At 40.7% G+C, this 18,880-nt stretch overlaps 1 protein-coding gene across 1 annotated transcript in view; it reads left to right on the top strand.

Annotated features, from left to right (window-relative positions):
- Positions 1-6,799: 6,799 nt before the first annotated feature.
- Positions 6,800-18,880, top strand: part of LOC138070546 (cytochrome P450 2C23-like) — a 29,449-nt gene continuing 17,368 nt past the window's right edge. The window contains exons 1-2 of the mRNA XM_068961799.1: positions 6,800-6,982; positions 8,924-9,086. Of these exons, the coding sequence (XP_068817900.1) occupies positions 6,800-6,982; positions 8,924-9,086 (346 nt within the window). The remainder of the gene's footprint in view (positions 6,983-8,923; positions 9,087-18,880) is intronic.

The raw sequence follows: 18,880 nt of genomic DNA, 5'->3' as shown, positions 1-18,880 counted from the left end.
GCATTTAAAGTTAGTTTATTGTTAATTCATTGCTCACCCCCCTAAATGCCCATTCCTCTATAACTCAGAATGACATTTTACTTATTTTCCTAACCATATTTCTTTGGAATTAGTGCCTTTCATCTTTTTTTCCTATTATCTCCTATCCATTTTTCTGTCTTCCATCTGCCATGGGCTGAATATGTCCCCCTAAAAGTCATGTTGAAGTTCTAATGCCCCATGTGATGGTGTTTGGAGGTGGGACCTTTGAAAGGTAATTAAGTTGTAAAGGGTGATACTCTGTTTATGAATTAGTACTTTTATAAGAAGAGACATGAGAAAGATGTCTTGCTGGGCCATGTGAGGACACAACAAAAAGGCCATCTACAAGGCAGGAAGAGAGCTCTCACCAGACAGCAAATCTGCTACCACTTTGGTTTTGGACTTCCCTGTATCTAGAGCTGTGAGAAATGAATGTTGTTTGTCTAAGCCACCAGTTTTTGATATTTTGTTATAGTGGCTATTAGGGTGATTCAGCAAATTAATAGGCAAGTTGTAATAGTGTGGTGAGTACCATAGCAGGCTAGTCACTGGAGGCAAGGTGAGGGTCAATACAGCCTGATGGTTTCTAGGAGGAAATGTCAGGTCTGAGCCAGATATTTTAAGGATACACAGGAGGCAGCCAGCCAACTGAAGAGAAGGATGTGTTCTAGGTATTAGGAGCACCAGATGCTATTTTATCTTAAAATTCAATTCCCTGGGTCCCCAAGCTTCAGCAGTGCCGTGCATGCAGTTACCATGTTTTTCACTGTAGGGTTCCTCCCACACTTTGGAAGGTGCAGCCATTCCGCACATAACTCAGATATGCACAAGAATTCATACCCTGAGGGATAACCCTCAACCAATGGAAGAGAGGAGCACAAATGCTCAGAGAGGAGGTTACCCCTGAAACCTTTTCGATGGAGACAGCAACCCTCCTGACACAACAGGAGAAACAATGTAAGCTTCAAATAAAATAGAGCAAATGGTTGAGTGCCTGGTATGTGCCAGGAAAACTAAATGTGTTAAGTATTAGACAACAGTGAACAAAACAGCAGTGAGTAAGACATATAATCTTTGTTCTCTTAGAATCAACAGACTCATGGAAAGGTAGATTTTAATCAAAGAATTCCAACTATGATAAGTTTATATAAATGGGAGAAATGTAGTACTAGGAGTATAAAAAAGGAGGAGATAAAGAATGCGAAAGTGTAGCTAGCCAGTTAAAGATCAGGGAATAGCAACAAAAATTTTTAACAAAAAAATTTTTTATTGGGCGAAGGATCTCTAGACATTTCTTCGGAGAAGATACTCAAATGGCTAAAATGAACATGAAAGATGTTTAACATCGTTAGTCGTTAGGGAAATGTCAATCAAAACAATAATGAGATAGCACTTTATACCCATTACAGTAACTGTAACAAAAAAGACAATGACAAGTATTGGCAAGGATGTGGAGAAACTGAAGACCTCATACATTACTAGTAGTAGTGTAAACTGGTAGTTATTTTGGACTATGTTGTGACAGTTCCTCAAGATGATAAACATAAAATTAACCATATGACCCAGCAGTTCCACTTCTAGATACCTACCCAGAAGAATCAAAACATGTCCACACAAAGTGAACTGTGTGCTTTAAAAGAGTGAATTGTATGTGACTTACATCTCAATAAAGCTGTTATTTTAAAAAACGCTCACATGTGAAGCCTTATAATGTGAAGATCTCAGTTCAAGAACCTTCCAAGAAAAGACCAAAGTTTGGTACAGGTGTAACATTAGCAAAAGTAGAAGCACCAAAAAAATGAGACTGGTAAGGTAGATGTCAAGAGGGGAAGAGGAATCTGGTGGACCTTCTGAGCCTTGTTACATATCAGTGATATTTCCAAAGGTTATAAACCTTCTAGCAAAACATTGCAGGATTTGAAATCTAAAGCACAATAACATTTATATTAGCACCCCAAACTGTGAAATAGGTATAAATCTAACAAAATGTGTGTCTGTTAAGATCTATATAAGGAAAACTACAGAACTTCAGTAAATCAATGAAGAGTTGATATAGATGAGGATATTCCATGTTTGTGGATAGGAAGACAATACTGTCAGCGTGTTACTTCTTTCTAACCTGATCTATAGATTCAATGCAATCTCAGTTAAAATCCCAACAGGTTATTTTATGAATATTGACAATGATTCTAAAGCATATATGGAGAAGTAGAATAGATGGTGTAACAGTGAAGAACCAAGTTGGAGGCCATGACCTAAGTTCAAGACTTACAAAACTACAGTGATCAAGACTGTTGTTGGCAAAAAAACCAAAGAGACAAGTAGATTAGTGGGACAGAAAAGAGAGTCCAGAAATGGACCCACATACTCAGCCAGTCTTTGTCACAGAACAAAGGCAATGCAATGGAGAAAAAATAGTCTTTTCAACAAATTGTGCTGGAATAACTGGACATACACATGCAAATATACCACTCTGGTTCAGGACATAATAGAGGCAGGGAGTATATGAGAACTCTCTGTATCTTCTGCTCAATTTTGCTATAAAACTGCTCCAGAAACAAAATCTTAGTAATGAAAGGTCTATTAAAACTTCACGAATTAAAAAAAAAACACCTTTTAAGGTTTTTAAGCAGGGAAATTGATTAGGTAACTTGAAAACTGCCCTTTCTGCACACGTTTACCAGTCCAACGTTTTCAAGCATTTCAAAGTCCATAATTGACCTCATTGTGTAATGTCCGCAAACAAATGTTTGCAAGCAACTCAGAATAATCATCAGTGGATGCTGATTTCACAGAAGGGGCTGGAAGGACTACAGCAGTGTATATGAAATTGTTAGTTGCTCAGTTGTGTCTGACTTTGCAATCCCATCGACTATAACCCACCAGGCTCCTCTGTCCATGGAATTCCCAGGCAAGAATACTGGAGTGGGTAGCTGTTCCCTTCTCCAGGGCATCTTCCCAACTCAGGGATCAAACCTGAGTTTCCCACATTGTAGGCAGATTCTTTTACTATTTGAGTCTCCAGGGAAGCCCATGGATATGGATATGGATATGGGCTTCCCTGGTGGCTCAACTGATAAAGAACCCAACTGCAATGCAGGAGACCTAGGTTCAGTTCCTGAGTTGGGCAGATCCCCTGGGGAAGGGAATAGCTCCCCACTCCAGTATTCTGGTCTGGAGAATTCCATGGACTGTATAGTCCATGGGGTCACAAAGAGTCGGACAGGACTGAGCAACATTCACACTTCAAGCTAATTACCTCTACCTAGGTTCTTCATGCCCAAACCTATCACTGGCTGTGGCTCCTTCCCAGCTTAGTAGCCCCACATGTAATGCATATAGGAATGCAGCCTAATAAGGTTGTTTAATGGAAGCAAATAGTCTGCTGTGGAAAAATAGAGTTCTGGAATTAGTGAAAAATAATAAAGTTGAAACAATTTAATGAATTTTAGTGCTAACTTGGCTCCCACTTCTTTTCCTCAGGTTTTCCTACATCAGTGCAAAGGTGATACTTTCCTCTTCCTCCTGCTTTTTGAGGGCAGATTGCATTTCTTAGAACGAACCACAACCATATCTTTCACCCCTCATTCTCTTCTGTAGTGTGCCCACCACCACTTCCCCATCAAGAAAGGAAACCTAATTCCTATCTGTTTGGACTGGGGTTGGCTTTTGGGAATTACTTGCAATGAATAAAATGGTTCTAATGTTTTCTATAATATATAGTAGGAAACAGTAGATTTTTTTAGATTTTGAAAAAGATTTATAACAAATTTGCCATAAAATAATGTCTAGATTCTGAGACATTGCTATTAATAGTAAGATTTATCTCAAAGAATAAATCAGCAAAGCATTAATTATCTTAAATACAAATGAGAACAGTTATCAAATACCAACTAGGTAATCATTTTATTATGGTAAAATATACATAAAGTATATCATTTTAACATTTTTAAATGTACGGGTCAGTGGCATTAAGCACAATCACAACTTTGTACAATCATCACCATTATCCATTTCTAGAACTTTTAAAAAAATTCGCTATATTAACAAAAATTTTCCCACAAGGCCCTTTACTGGTTAGTGGGCTGATGAAACCAAAAGTGTGGTGGTATGGCTCCTGCCAGGAGTGATTCTCGCCTTCACCTGTGCCAGTCTTCGCCATGAACAGAAGAGCAGATTACTTGGTTACTGAGGAGGAGATCAGTCTTACTAGAGGACCATCAGGCCTGGGCTTCAACATCATCGGTAGGACAGATCAGCAGTATGTCTCCAATGACAGTAGAATCTTCATCAGCCACATCAAAGAGAACAGGGCTGTGGCCCTGGATGGGTGGCTCCAGGAGGGTGATAAGATCTGCTCGGTCAATGGCTGAGACCTAAAGAATCTGCTGCACCAGGATGCCATAGACCTTTTCCGTAATGCAGGCTATGCTGTGTCCCTGAGAGTGCAGCACAGGTTACAGGTACAGAATGGGACCAGTTTAGTTCAGTCGCTCAGTCATGTCCGACTCTCTGCAACCCCATGAATCGCAGCACTCCAGGCCTCCCTGTCCATCACCAACTCCCGGAGTTCACCTAGACTCATGTGCATCAAGTCGGTGGTGCCATCCAGCCATCTCATCCTCTGTCATCCCCTTCTCCTCCTGCCCCCAATCCCTCCCAGCATCAGGGTCTTTTCCAGTGAGTCAACTCTTCACATGAGGTGGCCACAGTATTAGAGTTTCAGCTTCAGCATCAATCCTTCCAAAGAACACCCAGGACTGATCTCCTTCAGAATGGACTGGTTGGATCTCCTTGCAGTCCAAGGGACTCTCAAGAGTCTTCTCCAACACCACAGTCCAAAAGCATCAATTCTTCAGCACTCAGCCTTCTTCACAGTCCAACTCACATCCATACGTGACCACTGGAAAAACCATAGCCTTGACCAGACGGACCTTTGTTGACTAATGTCTCTGCTTTTAAATATGCTATCTAGGTTGGTCATAACTTTCCTTCCAAGGAGTAAGCGTCTTTCAATTTCATGGCTGTAGTCACCATCTACAGTGATCCTAGAGCCCAAAAAAATAAAGTCTGACACTGTTTTCACTGTTTCCCCATCTATTTCCCATGAAGTGATGAGACCAGATGCCATGATCTTCGTTTTCTGAATGTTGAGCTTTAAGCCAACTTTTTCACTCTCCTCTTTCACTTTCATCAGGAGGCTTTTGAGTTCCTCTTCACTTTCTGCCATAAGGGTGGCGTCATCTGCATATCTGAGGTTATTGATATTTCTCCCGGCAATCTTGATTCCAGCTTGTGCTTCTTCCAGCCCAGCGTTTCTCATGATGTACTCTGCATATAAGTTAAATAAGCAGGGTGACAATATACAGCCTTGGCGTACTCCTTTTCCTATTTGGAACCAGAATGGGCCCATAGGACCTCGAGGTGAAGGGGAGCCAAGTGGTATTACCATAATTGTGGTGCTGGTGCCTTTGCCCTCACCATGGTAGCAACCTGGGCCTTCACAAGATACCAGCAATAACTTTGAAAAACTTGCTTTCTTCCAGTGTTCCCAGAGAAGACACATTTCTCTCTTTCACTCACCGTCCTCTCCTGCCAGTCTTCCATAACTTTCCCTCTACATAGCCAGCTCATGATTTAAAGAGACTGCTACCCAACGAGAATTTTCCTATTCAAAATCTCTGAATCTTCACATTCTTATGGGAGAGTAAAGGCATTGTTTGAAGGAAACCTGAAAGAAGGACTTGCCTAGAAAAGAGAGTTATATATTTTACTAGGACCACCAATAAAAGTTCGGCTACAACCTCAAAAATGGGAAAGGTCCAGTCTTCCCATCACCCTGCAGTATTCCTTTTTTTATTATCTGGCGTGCGTCAAACGCCAGCTGTAGTAAGAGGAAAAACGGATTTTTCTCTTAAAGAAATTTCCCACAGGGAAAGCACCAGATTGTTTCACTGTAGTATTTTATCAAACTTTTTAGGAAAAATAACATGAATCTTTTAATTAAAACCATAAAAACTCATTTATTAAAAAGAAAAACATGGAATATTTGCCAAATTACTTTATCTGGCTATCAAAAATCTGATGTTAAAACCAGACAAACACATTACAGAGAACAGAATTGCAAACCAATAGTCTACATGTGCATAAGTACAGAAATCCATAACAAAGTAATGGCAGATCAAATTCAGAAAATAAAAATGTTTTACTATATCATGAGAAAGAAGAGCTGTCCATCCTAGGAATATAAGGTTAGTTTAACACTTTAAAAACAATCATTATAGATTGCAATTTAAAAATTTGGTTAGCTTTTTAAAAATTATTGAAGTAGTTGCTATACAATATTATACATTACAGGCGTACAATATAGTGGTTTGCAAATTTCAAGGGTTATGCTTTTTATAGTTATAAAATATTGGCTATATTCTCCATGTTGTACCATACGTCTTTGTAGTTTATTTTATACCTAATAGTTTGTACCTCTAAATCCCCCAGCTTTATAGTTAATGTATCGTTAGTGCTGAAAGGAAATAGTACATGTAATGGAGAGACTTAAAAAATCAAAAATTGCAGATTTTGTGAATGAGAGGTAGGAAAGATATGAATCCATCCCAATCTCAAGCTTCAGGAAGGTAAATATGGCCAAAAGCAGTTCCAGGTTGTTTGTTTCCTAAGTCCAAGAACTCAGACCAGCCTTTGACTTATAAATCATAACCCGGGTGTGTACAAGATTTTGCTAACAAGCAACCCAAACAGTTACTAACACCGAGGAACCAAGATGGAACGACTGGAACTCACTACTCTTGCTCTTGTGATTTGTGTCACTTGCCTGGTTTTTCTTTTTGTGTGGAAGAAAAGTCACAAAGGTTTGGGAAAGCTCCCTCCTGGTCCAACTCCCCTTCCCATCATTGGGAATCTGATGCAACTAAACCTCAAGGACATCCCTGTATCTCTTTCCAAGGTAAGGGGGTTTTATTAGGGGCTGGTCATCTCCAGATAAAGGGGTGTTAGCTTCAGATTATCTTTGTGTCGTCTTTAACTTTTCTTATTAACAGTTTTACTCACTGCTAAGGCACTTTGGTGTATCTATTTCTGTATTACAAGACAGATGTTCTCCCCCACCCCCTTTATTTTTTTCTGAATTGGATCACTTTAGAGGTGATAGTGAAGTGTGTTAACCTGACCTGAGAATTGAATTCTAGTGAATGGGGAAATTCTGAAGTCAGAACATATTTTAACCAAAAGTCTTCTAATCCTCTCTGCATATAACACGAACCAAAAGAAAAGCAAATGTAAAAAAAAAAAAAAGTAAATAATGTCTTTTTATATTATTATTACTATTTCACACTAATCTATGGGATAATTTGTGATCCTCCTTTTGAAGAGTGATCTCACGTCTTGCTCTGACACAACTCAGCTCTGCTCCCTGACTGACATTCACTCCTTTGAGTTCACCGTGCAAGTATACATTCTCCAAAAATTCCCTAGTTACTGTCGTCTGACCAATGAATAAAGAAAGTACGATGTGCACGCGCACGCACACACAGGAATATTATTTCCCCTTAATGAAGGAGGAAATCCTGTCACTGACAACAACATGGATGAACCTGGAGGATATCCTAAATTATAGAAGCCAGACACAGAAGGACAAATACTGTATGAACTCACTCACATGGGGACTCTAAAAGAGTCATAGAAGTAGGGAGTAGAATGGTGGTTGCCAGGGACTGGGGGAGGAAGAGAAATAGGGTGATGTTCAACATTGCTGTAAAAAAGGAAAGTCAGGTTGCCATAGCTAAAAGGGAATGGAATCCAGGGCATAAGCTGGAGAATTGGGCCTTTTTATATTAAGAGAAAACTATGTGTATGGGTACAGGTTCAAGTGAACAAGAAGCTATGGTAGAAGCACACGGACATTCTCTCCTATTATTTCTGTGAAATAGGGAGCAACACCGTCAGCTGAGGGTGAGGTTGAAAGAGAAGGGCCTGATATTTTGTGCCCCAAAATACAGAGAGACACTCCGTCAGAGGAACCAAGAAAATAGTTTCATTTTCCTTGGACAGAGAAAATAAAGTGGCAAAATTCTCTACCATTGAAGTGTAAGTTTTTAAAAGTGTAGGAATGGCAGAAAGAAAAGAGGTGGCAATTTCAGTAAGTTTTGCCATTTAAGAATTTTACTTAAAAAAATGGAAGATTGTTATATGCATATGGATCTTTAAATGTAATTTTGTTTTCAGCTATTTAGAACATGAACACATTTCCGTACCATCATACATCTTCACATAAGTACTTTCAAATGGCTACTTTAAATTCACATGCATGGATGTAAAATACATTTGAAAACGAATCCCTGGCTGGCAGCTGTTTTAGTACTCTATTTTTCCCCTTGACACAATGCTATCATAAATATATAGATTTCATTCTTTTTAATACCTACTAAGTAAGCTCTCTTTCTCTTATCATGTCTGCTTCTTTCTCATCTTTATCTTTAGTTTTATCTTAAACGTCACATTCTCATAGAATTTTCATCTATTTTATTGTTTTCCCATTATCATCTAGCATAAGTACATTCTTTACCACTTTCATAGAATCATGTGCAGCTTGTATTGCAAATGTAGCTTGTTTTATGCCTGTTACTTCCACTAGACTGTAAGTTCCATGAGGGTTCCCGGCACAATGTCTGACAGAATATAATTGCTTAGTGAATATTTATATTGCTCAATGGTTGCATGTATAGATGAAGGAAAGAATGAATCCATGACTGTAGCCCAGTTTAAATTACTGAAAGGAACTTAATGGAGCAAAGTCTAAGCTACGTGTGAATCATTAGTTAATTCTCACCGAAGCCTCCAATGGAGAGATTTCACAATAGCCCTTATAGTTGTTTGCATCTCTTTACAGTTGGCCAAACAATATGGCCCTGTTTACACTGTGTACCTTGGATCCCAGACCACGGTGGTCTTACATGGATATGAGGCGGTGAAGGAAGCTCTAATTGACCAAGGTGATGAATTCCTTGGCAGAGCACGTATTCCTATTATTGACAATACCCAGAGAGGATATGGTATGTTTCAAAATACAAGTTAATTCTTTTTAGCAAAAAAGTGTGATTAACCTAATGAGTATCTGTTTTGCAACAAGCGATAAATTAGATGCTGCAGTATTGCACTGCAATTCAGATACTAACTACTCAGAGTTAGTCCATACTCCATACGTTAAGTATGTGTGTGTCTCTGTGTGTATGCGTGTGCACGCGCATGCTAAGTCACTTCAGTCATGTCCCGTTTTTTGTGACCCTATGAACTGTGGCCTGCTAGACTTCTCTGTTCATGGAATTCCCCAGCCAAGAATACTGGAGTGGGTTGCCATGCCCTTCTCCAGGGGATCTTCCCGACACAGGAATCAAACCCAGGTCTCTTATGTCTCCTACAATGGCAGGCAGTTTCTCTACCACTAGTGACCACCTGGTAAGCCTTATGTTAAGGGCATCATTCTCCAAAAGACTACCCTCGCTTCTGATGTCAGCCACAAGTCCAGGGGTCTCCAGATTACCCACACTTATAACTAGCTGGCTAAAAATGCAGGGTTTCCATGACCCCCTAGGTTCAATAATTCACTGGAATGACTCACAGAACTCAGGAAGATGCTATACTTACAACCACAATTCTATTACATATGAAAGCTACAAATGGAGAGACACGTTGGACAAGGTTTAGGAGTGCCCCAAATGCAGAGCATCTATATTCTCTTGCAAGGAATCAGAATGCATTACCCATTCAATGTGTTGATATATTCACCAACCCAGAATCTCATCAGAGCTTTGGTGTCTGGAGGTTTTCACTGGAACTTCATTACCTGAGCACAGTTGATTGATTGATTGGCCATCTGATAGAACTCAGTCTCTAACTTCTTCCATTCCTTGAAAGCCCTAAGCTCTGGCTGATATCACTTGGGTGAAAGCTTCAGTTCTCTAAATACCAAGTTCATCTTTCTGGCATGGCCAACTCCATCTTGACACTGTTTAGGAATCTACCATGAGTCACCTCTTTATCATAAACTCAAGTGTGATCCCAGAGGCTCAGCATGAATAACAAACTTCTGTGTTAGAAGTGGGAAAACCCAAGGATTTAGAAGCTGTGTCCCATGAATGGGGACAAAAAACAGATTTTTTTTTTTGATACAACAGATACTCTGATAATTCTATTGAGATAAACATCAAAAACAGACTCCAAGTTCCCTTTAAGGTAAATCTGCAAATATGATTGTGATTTTTAAAAAAGCAATCTGGGAACATTTTGAAAATAACAGTTGTTACCCAAAGGTCTTAGGATTTAGAGAGCCATGCTTAGGGTGTCATTTCACAGGGTACAAAGATTGCGTTGGCATAGTGGCAGCAACAACAAACAGATGACTAGGTACAGAAATTACTGTGTTTTCAATGTCAGCTCCTGGTTTGGGGTTGGTGGAGGGGTGGAGAGGTGGGAGTGAGGGGGTGGAGAGAGGGTGGTAAGATCAGAGCGGTAACACACAGAGCTACAATGGTTCTTAGTCAAGCTCAAGTTCTTCAGTGGGACAACAGGCTCACAGATAATGATTTTCTTACTATGTTTCAAAACTTAGACGTATGAAGTATTACACAATAAAAAAAAACCTAGGACAGCCTGAAAACCTCCTCTAATCCATTTAAAATTGTAAAATTGCAAGCCCCAAAGAAATAGAAACATTTCTTTTCAAAGCATATTTATGAATAATTAATTAAATATTATGCAGTGTACTAAGTGATGAAAAAGAAACAATTTTTAATCTCTCTTACATTAGATATACATGCTTACCTAAAGAAACAACCAAACCTTCCCTCTATTTCTTCCCTTTTTTAAAAAAACAAGTTGATGACATTGGCTGTGTGTGAGCTTTGGAATTAATTTTTAATTTATTTATATTTGTATCTGCAGAGTCTTCACTGCTGTACAGGCTTTTCCCTAGTTGCAGCAAGTGGGGCTACTCCTAGTTGTGGTGTGTGGGCTTCGCATAGCAGTGGCTTCTCTTGTTGGGGAGCACGGGCTCTAGGGCACGCAGGCTTCTGTAGTTGTACCATGTGGGCTTAGTAGTTGCAGGTCCTGGTCTCTAGGGCACAGGCTCAATACTTGTGGTGCATGGGATTTTTTGCTCTGTGGCATGTGGGATATATCCCAGCTAGGGATTGAACCCATGTCTCCAGCATTGGCAGACAGACTCTTTACCACTACCACCAGGGAAACTCTGAAATTAATTTTTAACTGGAGCAGAAGATATTGGGCTGGATTGAGCTCAGTTCAGTTCAGTTCAGTTCAGTTGCTCAGTCATGTCCAACTCTTTGGAGACCCCATGAACTGCAGCATGCCAGGCCTCCCTGTCCATCACCAACTCCCGGAGTTCACTCAAACTCATGTTCATTGAGTTGGTGATGCTAATCACCCATCTCATCCTCTGTCGTCCCCTTCTCCTCCTGCCCCCAATCCCTCCCAGCATCAGAGTCTTTTCCAATGAGTCAACTCTTTGCATGAGGTGGCCAAAGTATTGGAGTTTCAGCTTCAGCATCAGTCCTCCCAATGAACATCCAGGACTTATCTCCTTTAGGATGGATTGGTTGGATCTCTTTGCAGTCCAAGGGACTCTCAAGAGTCTTCTCCAACACCACAGTTCAAAAGCATCAATTCTTCGGCACTCATCTTTCTTTAGAGTTCAACTCTCACACCCATACATGATTACTGGAAAAACCATAGCCTTGACTGGACAGACCTTTGTTGGCAAAGTAATGTCTCTGCTTTTTAATATGCTGTCTAGGCTTATCATAACTTTCCTTTCAAGGAGTAAGTGTCTTTTAATTTCATGGCTGCCATCACCATCTGCAGTGATTTTGGAGCCCAAAAAAATAAAGTCAGCCACTATTTCCACTGTTTCCCCATCTATTTGCCATGAAATGATGGAACCAGGTGCCATGATCTTAGTTTTCTGAATGTTGAGCTTCAAGCCAACTTTTTCACTCTCCTCTTTCACTTTCATCAAGAGGCTTTTTAGTTCCTCTTCACTTTCTGCCATAAGGGTGGCGTCATCTGCATATTTGAGGTTATTGATATTTCTCCGGGCAATCTTGATTTCAGCTTGTGTTTCTTCCAGTCCAGTGTTTCTCATGATGTATATAAGCTTCCGCATATAAGTTAAATAAGCAGGGTGACAATATACAGCCTTGACATACTCCTTTTCCTATTTGGAACCAGTCTGTTCCATGTTCAGTTCTAACTGTTGCTTCCTGATCTGCATACAGGTTTCTCAAGAGGCAGGTCAGGTGGTCTGGTATTCCCATCTCTTTCAGAATTTTCCACAGTTTGTTGCGATACACACAGTCAAAAGCTTTGGCATAGTCAATAAAGCAGAAATAGATGTTTTTTTGGAATTCTCTTGCTTTTTTGATGATCTGGCAATTTGATGTTGGCAATTTGATCTTGGGTTCCTGTGCCTTTTCTAAAACCAGCTTGAACATCTGGAAGTTCATGGTTCATGTATTGCTGAAGCCTGGCTTGGAGAATTTTGAGCATTACTCTCCTAGCATGTGAGATGAGTGCAATTGTGTGACTGAGCTCAAGAGGGGGAAAAAATTGCCGTTTTCACAACTCTGAGAATATTGGTTTTTCAACCTTTCTATAAAATTATTGTTACAGGCTTCTCACTTGCCTGTAATGGGAACTGGTGATTGGTTGGTTTAGTCACTAACTTTTGTCCAACTCTTGTGATCCCATGTGCTGGGAGCCAGCGTGAGGAACTCCACCCGTGGCAAAGGTCATGAGGAAGGAGGCTTGGCATACACAAAGGCGGGATCGAGCCTCAGGAGACCCCCTGTTCCCGAGCATCTACCCCCAAAACCAGAGTCTGCCTACTTTACTGCTTCATGCTCTCACCTACACCTCTGACTTTATGGGGGGCTGTCCCCCACCACCTCTCTCTGAGAAGGAGTTAACTTAGAGCTCCAGTTAATAAATTCCTGGGCGTGACAAGAGTGTTTCAACTTACAAACTCCTCTGAAAGTTCTGTAGCTTGCCTGACAGTTTCATCCAGCCACATGTGATTGTTCACAGCTCCCCAACCGTGAGACGCACAAGATGCTTTAAACTTTCTAAATACAGACTCTTTTGAGAAGTTAGAAAATTATTAGTATAGTATTAGTGGTGAAGGGTTTTCATTTGTTGGGCCAATATTTGCTGCCAAGTCTCCATATTCCCTCCCCTTATACACATAAATAAATATAACTAGCATATAGGAGAAATAGGTATTAACCTTTGATATTAATCATGTTAAACTTTAGGCTAACTAAATTCCTTTCTTAATTGTAACTCACTGCACCTTCACCCTATAGGAATGCAACTTTATCTGGTGCCTGGTATAAGAAAAATCACCCCTGGAAAATAGGTTTTCTGGTTGACTGACCATTATCAGAAAGAAAGGGCCATAAAATGTAAGCAGGCCTCATGGCCAGAAGATGATGTAAAGCCACCTAAGACCTTTTGTATACATTTATATGAAGCACCTGATTTTGATAAAGGTCAGGTCTACTGACCCTGTGTGACTTTGTATTCTATCTCTATGTATAGCAAAAAGTATATAAGCAAACCTGGAAAATAAAGAAAACCGATCAGTTCCTGGAAAGACTGATTCCCCCGTGTTGTTCTTTCTTGTTCTGCATTTTTCTGGCTGAATTCCCATCTGGAGCGTGGATGCCCACCAAGACTGCTAATTATGCCTGGTCTTCCAAGATCTGACCGGGGAGGCCTTAGTGTCTCCTCTCCTTCGGGAGAACAGAAAGATGCCTGTGGCCTACGTAGGTGGTGCAAACCTCTTGTCTCGAGGTTTTATTGATATTCCACATAAACCAAGTTATTCAGCCCCTTGTCTCCACTGATTTTTCCCACTGAGCTATTCTTATTAAGTCTCTCTTTATATCTTTAATTAATACTTAATTAAGCTATTGTTTTCCTGATCGCTGATGCCATCTCCCCTTCGAATTCCCTGGATCCACTGGGGCTGGACCCCAGCACCCATGGACTGTGGCTTGCCAGGCTCCTAGCCTATGGGATTCTCTAGGCAAGAATACTGGAGTGGGTTGCCATTAATTCAGCTTTTCTTTTCCTAAAACTTTCTATCCTGGAAAATAACAAAGAGAAAAACCATTCACTGGTATTTTAGTTTTCCTTCTGCATTAGTTTCCTGGGGCTGTCATAATAAAGTACCAAAAATTGCATACAAACCGTAGGATGACAGAATTTTATTGTCTTACAGTTTTAGAGTCTAGAAATCTGAGATCAAGACGTTGGTGAAGTTGGTTCCTTCTGAGAGCTGTGAGGAAGAAAAGGTTTCATGCTTCTCTCCTAGCTTCTGGTGCTTTTCTGGTAAACTTTTTTGTTCCTTGGCTCGTAGAAGTATCACCTTAATCTCTGATTCATGTTCACATGGCATTCTCTGTTGTTTGCATGTCTCTGTGTCCAAGTTTCCCCTTTCTAGAAGCATACACTCATGTTTGAACATTCTTTGGCATTGCCTTTCTTTGGGATTGGAATGAAAACTGACCTTTGCAAGTCCTGTGACCACTGCTGAGTTTCCAAGTTTGCTGGCATATTGAGTGCAGCACTGTAACAACATCATCTTTTAGGATCTGAAATAGCTCAACTGGAATTCCATCACCTCCACTAGCTTTGTCTGTAGTGATGCTTCCTAAGGCCCACTTGACTTCACATTCCAGGATGTCTGGCTCTAGATGAGTGATCACACCATCGTGGTTATCTGAGTCATGAAGATCTTTTTTGTATAGTTCTTCTGTGTATCCTTGCCAGCTCTTCTTACTGTCTTCTGCTTCTGTTAGGTCCATACCATTTCTGTCTTTTATTGTACCCATCTTTGCATGAAATGTTCCCTTGGTATCTCTAGTTTTCTTGAAGAGATCTCCAGTCTTTCCCATCCTATTGTTTTCCTCTATTTCTTTGCATTGATCACCGAGGAAGGCTTTCTTATTCTCCCTGCTATTCTTTGGAACTCTAAATTCAAATGGGTATATCTTTCCTTTTTTCCTTTGCCTTTTGTGTCTTTTCTTTTCTCAGCTATTTTTAAGGCCTCCTCAGACAGCCATTTTGCCTTTTTGTGTTTTGGGTTGTTGTTTTTTTTTTTTTTGCCTTGGGGATAGTCTTGATCACTGCCTCCTGTACAATGTCATGAACCTTTGTCCATAGTTCTTCAGGCACTCTATCAGATCTAATCCCTTGAATCTATTTGTTACTTCCACTGTATAATCATAATGGATTTAATTTAGGTCATACCTGAATGGTCTAGTGGTTTTCCCTACTGTCTTCAACTTAAGTCTGAATTCGGCAATAAGGAGTTCATGATCTGAGCTACAGTCAGCTCCCAGTCTTGTTTTTGCTGTTTGTATAGAGCTTCTCCTTATTTGGCTGCAAAGAATATAATCAGTCTGATTTGATATTGACCATCTGGTGATGTCCTTGTGTAGTCTTCTCTTGTGTTGTTAGAAGAGGGTGTTTGCTATGACCAGTGCTTTCTCTTGGTTTACTATGACCAGTAAGTGAACTGTGAACATTCAGATGTTCAAAATGGATTTAGAAAAGGCAGAGGAACCAGAGATCAAATTGCCAACATCCACCGGATCATCAAAAAAGCAAAAAAGAGAGTTCCAGAAAAACATCTACTTCTGCTTTGTTGATGATGCCAAAGCCTTTGGCTGTGTGTATCGTAACAAACTGTGGAAAATTCTTAAAGAGATGGCAATACCAGACCACCTTACCTGCCCCCTGAGAAATCTGTATGAAGGTCAAGAAGCAATAGTTAGAACTGGACATGGAACAACAGACTGGTTCCAAATTGGGAAAGGAGTAAGTCAAGGCTGTATATTGTCACCCTGCTTATTTAACTCATATGCAGAGTACATCATGAGAAATGCTGGGCTGGATGAAGCACAAACTAGAATCAAGACTGCCGGGAAAAATACCAATAACCTCAGATATGCAGATGACATCACCCTTACGGCAGAAAGTGAAGAGGAACTGAAGAGCCTCTTGATGAAAGTGAAAGAGGAGAGTGAAAAAGTTGGCTTAAAGCTCAACATTCAGAAAACTAAGAGCATGGCATTTGGTTCCATCACTTCGTGGCATAGATGGGGAAACAATGGAAACAGTGACAGACTTTATTTTTGGGGGCTCCAAAATCACTGCAGGTGGTGACTGCAGCCATGAAATTAAAAGACACTTACTCCTTGGAAGCAAAGTTATGACCAACCTAGACAGCCTGTTAAAAAGCAGAGACATTACTTTGCCAACAAATGTCTGTCTAGTCAAAGCTATGGTTTTTCCAGTAGTTGTGTATTGATGTGGGAGTTGGACCATAAAGAAAGCTGAGTGCTGTAGAATTGATGCTTTTGAACTGTGGTGTTGGAGAAGACTCTTGAGAGTGCCTTGGACAGCGAGGAGATCCAACCAGTCCATCCTAAAGGAGATCAGTCCTGGGTATTCATTGGAAGGACTGATGCTGAAGTTGAAACTCCAATACTTTGGCCACCTAATGCAAAGAACTGACTTATCTGAAAAGACCCTGATGCTGGAAAAGATTGAAGGCAGGAGGAGAAGGGGATGTCAGAGGATGAGAAGTTTGGATGGCATCACCCACTCTATGGATGTGAGTTTGAGCAAGCTCTGGGAGTTGGTGATGGACAGGGAAGCCTGGCATGCTGCAGTCCATGGGTTGCAAAGAGTCAGACACAACTGAGCAACTGAACCTAATTGAACAGTCATATTGGATTGTACCCACCCTAATTTCATTTTGCTTCCCTCATAGCTCAGTTGGTAAAGAATCTGCCTGCAATGCAAGAGACCCCAGTTCGATTCCTGATTTGGGAAGATCCGCTGGAGAACAAATAGGCTGCCCTCTCCAGTATTCTTGGGCTTCTCTTATGGCTCAGCTGGTAAAGAATCTGCCTGCAATGTGAGAGACCTCGGTTTGATCCCTGTGTTGGGAAGATCCCCTGGAGAAGGGAAAAGCCTTCCCACTCCAGTATGCTGACCTGGAGAATTCCATGGACTGTATAGTCCATGGGGTCACAAAGAGTCGGACACGACTGAGTGACTTTCACTTTCACTAATCTTGTTTTAACTTGATTACCTCTGCAAAGATCCTATTTCCAAATAAGGTCATTATATTGGCTGTAATGACCTTATTTAGAAATAAGGCTGTAATTCATAGATACCAGGACCAGGACATCAACAGTATTTTGAGGGGAAACAATTCAACCCATAACAGCTTTGTAAATGAAATATCTACTAAAATGATAGATAGCTTTCTGGCCTAGTGATCTTTGAACTCTGTAGTACAGCACTGCAGATTTTGTGTCTAACTAATCAAGTTGTTAAAATATTTCCTGTTAACCATCAACTTTTGGAAGGAATGATGCTAAAGCTGAAACTCCAGTACTTTGGCCACCTCATGTGAAGAGCTGACTCATTGGAAAAGAGTCAGAGGATGACTCATCCTCACAGAGGATGAGATGGCTGGATGGCATAACTGACTCAATGGATGTGAATCTGAGCGAACTCCAGGAGTTGGTGATAGACAGGGAGGCCTGGTGTGCTGTGATTCATGGGGTCGCAAAGAGTCGGACACGACTGAGCGACTGAACTGAACTGAACCATCAACTCACTATTTTACCCAGTATCTTAATCTTTAAACGTTTATCTCATTGATGGATTGCAACAACTCAAGTCCTTACTTTACCTTACTCATTCAATCTATACACCGGTTTTAGATGCCATTGTTTACTCACTAAAATACAAAATTTAAAATAACTTAGTACTCTTAAAGGTATGGCTAAATAGCCATTCATTCTTTCCCTGCTGCTGCTGCTGCTAAGTCGCTTCAGTTGTGTCCGACCCTGTGCGACCCCATAGATGGCAGCCCACCAGGTTCCCCCGTCCCTGGGATTTTCCAGGCAAGAACACTGGAGTGGGTTGCCATTTCCTTCTCCAATGCATGAAAGTGAAAAGTGAAAGTGAAGTCGCTCAGTCGTGTCTGACTCTTAGCGACCTCGTGGACTGCAGCCTACCAGCCTTCTCTGCCCATGGGATTTTCCAGGCAAGAGTACTGGAGTGGCTTGCCATTGCCTTCTCCGCATTCTTTCCCTGGAGGAGTGCAGATGCTATAACATTTTTGGAAAGTAATCTACTATATCTATGCACATATAAACTGTAGACACCTATTGAGGAACCTAGTTTACATAAATAGAAGTAAACAGCTATGTAATCATTCACCCATGCACATACTTGCCCCAAAACAGTGAGTGTGGAGAGGGTGTTGCTTCCTTGGAACACTACCCACTAGCAGGAATGCAGGTGTGATAAAGAAGTATATGTTTTAAAATATATTTACATTATAGGTATACATTCTGAACAAAGTGAGAAAAATAGGAAAGTATTCCAGTTATCCCTTGTGTAACAAACCACCCCAGACTCGGATGTAAAACAGTACCCTCCACCCCCCAGCCTTTTTAATGCTCAGGGACTCTGTGATCAGGTATTTGAATTAGGCATAGTGGAAGTGGCTCTTCTCTGATCCACAAGGCCTTGGGCCTTAGCAGATATCCTTCTGTTTTTCCCAAATAAAGCTGCTAAGGGTGATTCCATTCAAATAGCTGAGGGCTGAAATCACCTGGAGGCTTCTTCACTTACAAGTCTGGCTTTTGGGCAAGGATGACCCAAAAGTTGAACTCAGTTGGGCCTGTCAACAGAGCATCTGCCAGTGGCCTGCCCACGTAGCTTGGACTTCTTGCTGGTA

The sequence above is a fragment of the Capricornis sumatraensis genome, chromosome 23 (assembly GCF_032405125.1).
Source record: "Capricornis sumatraensis isolate serow.1 chromosome 23, serow.2, whole genome shotgun sequence".
Classification (NCBI taxonomy): domain Eukaryota; kingdom Metazoa; phylum Chordata; class Mammalia; order Artiodactyla; family Bovidae; genus Capricornis; species Capricornis sumatraensis.
This window is presented reverse-complemented; position numbering and strand designations above follow the sequence as displayed.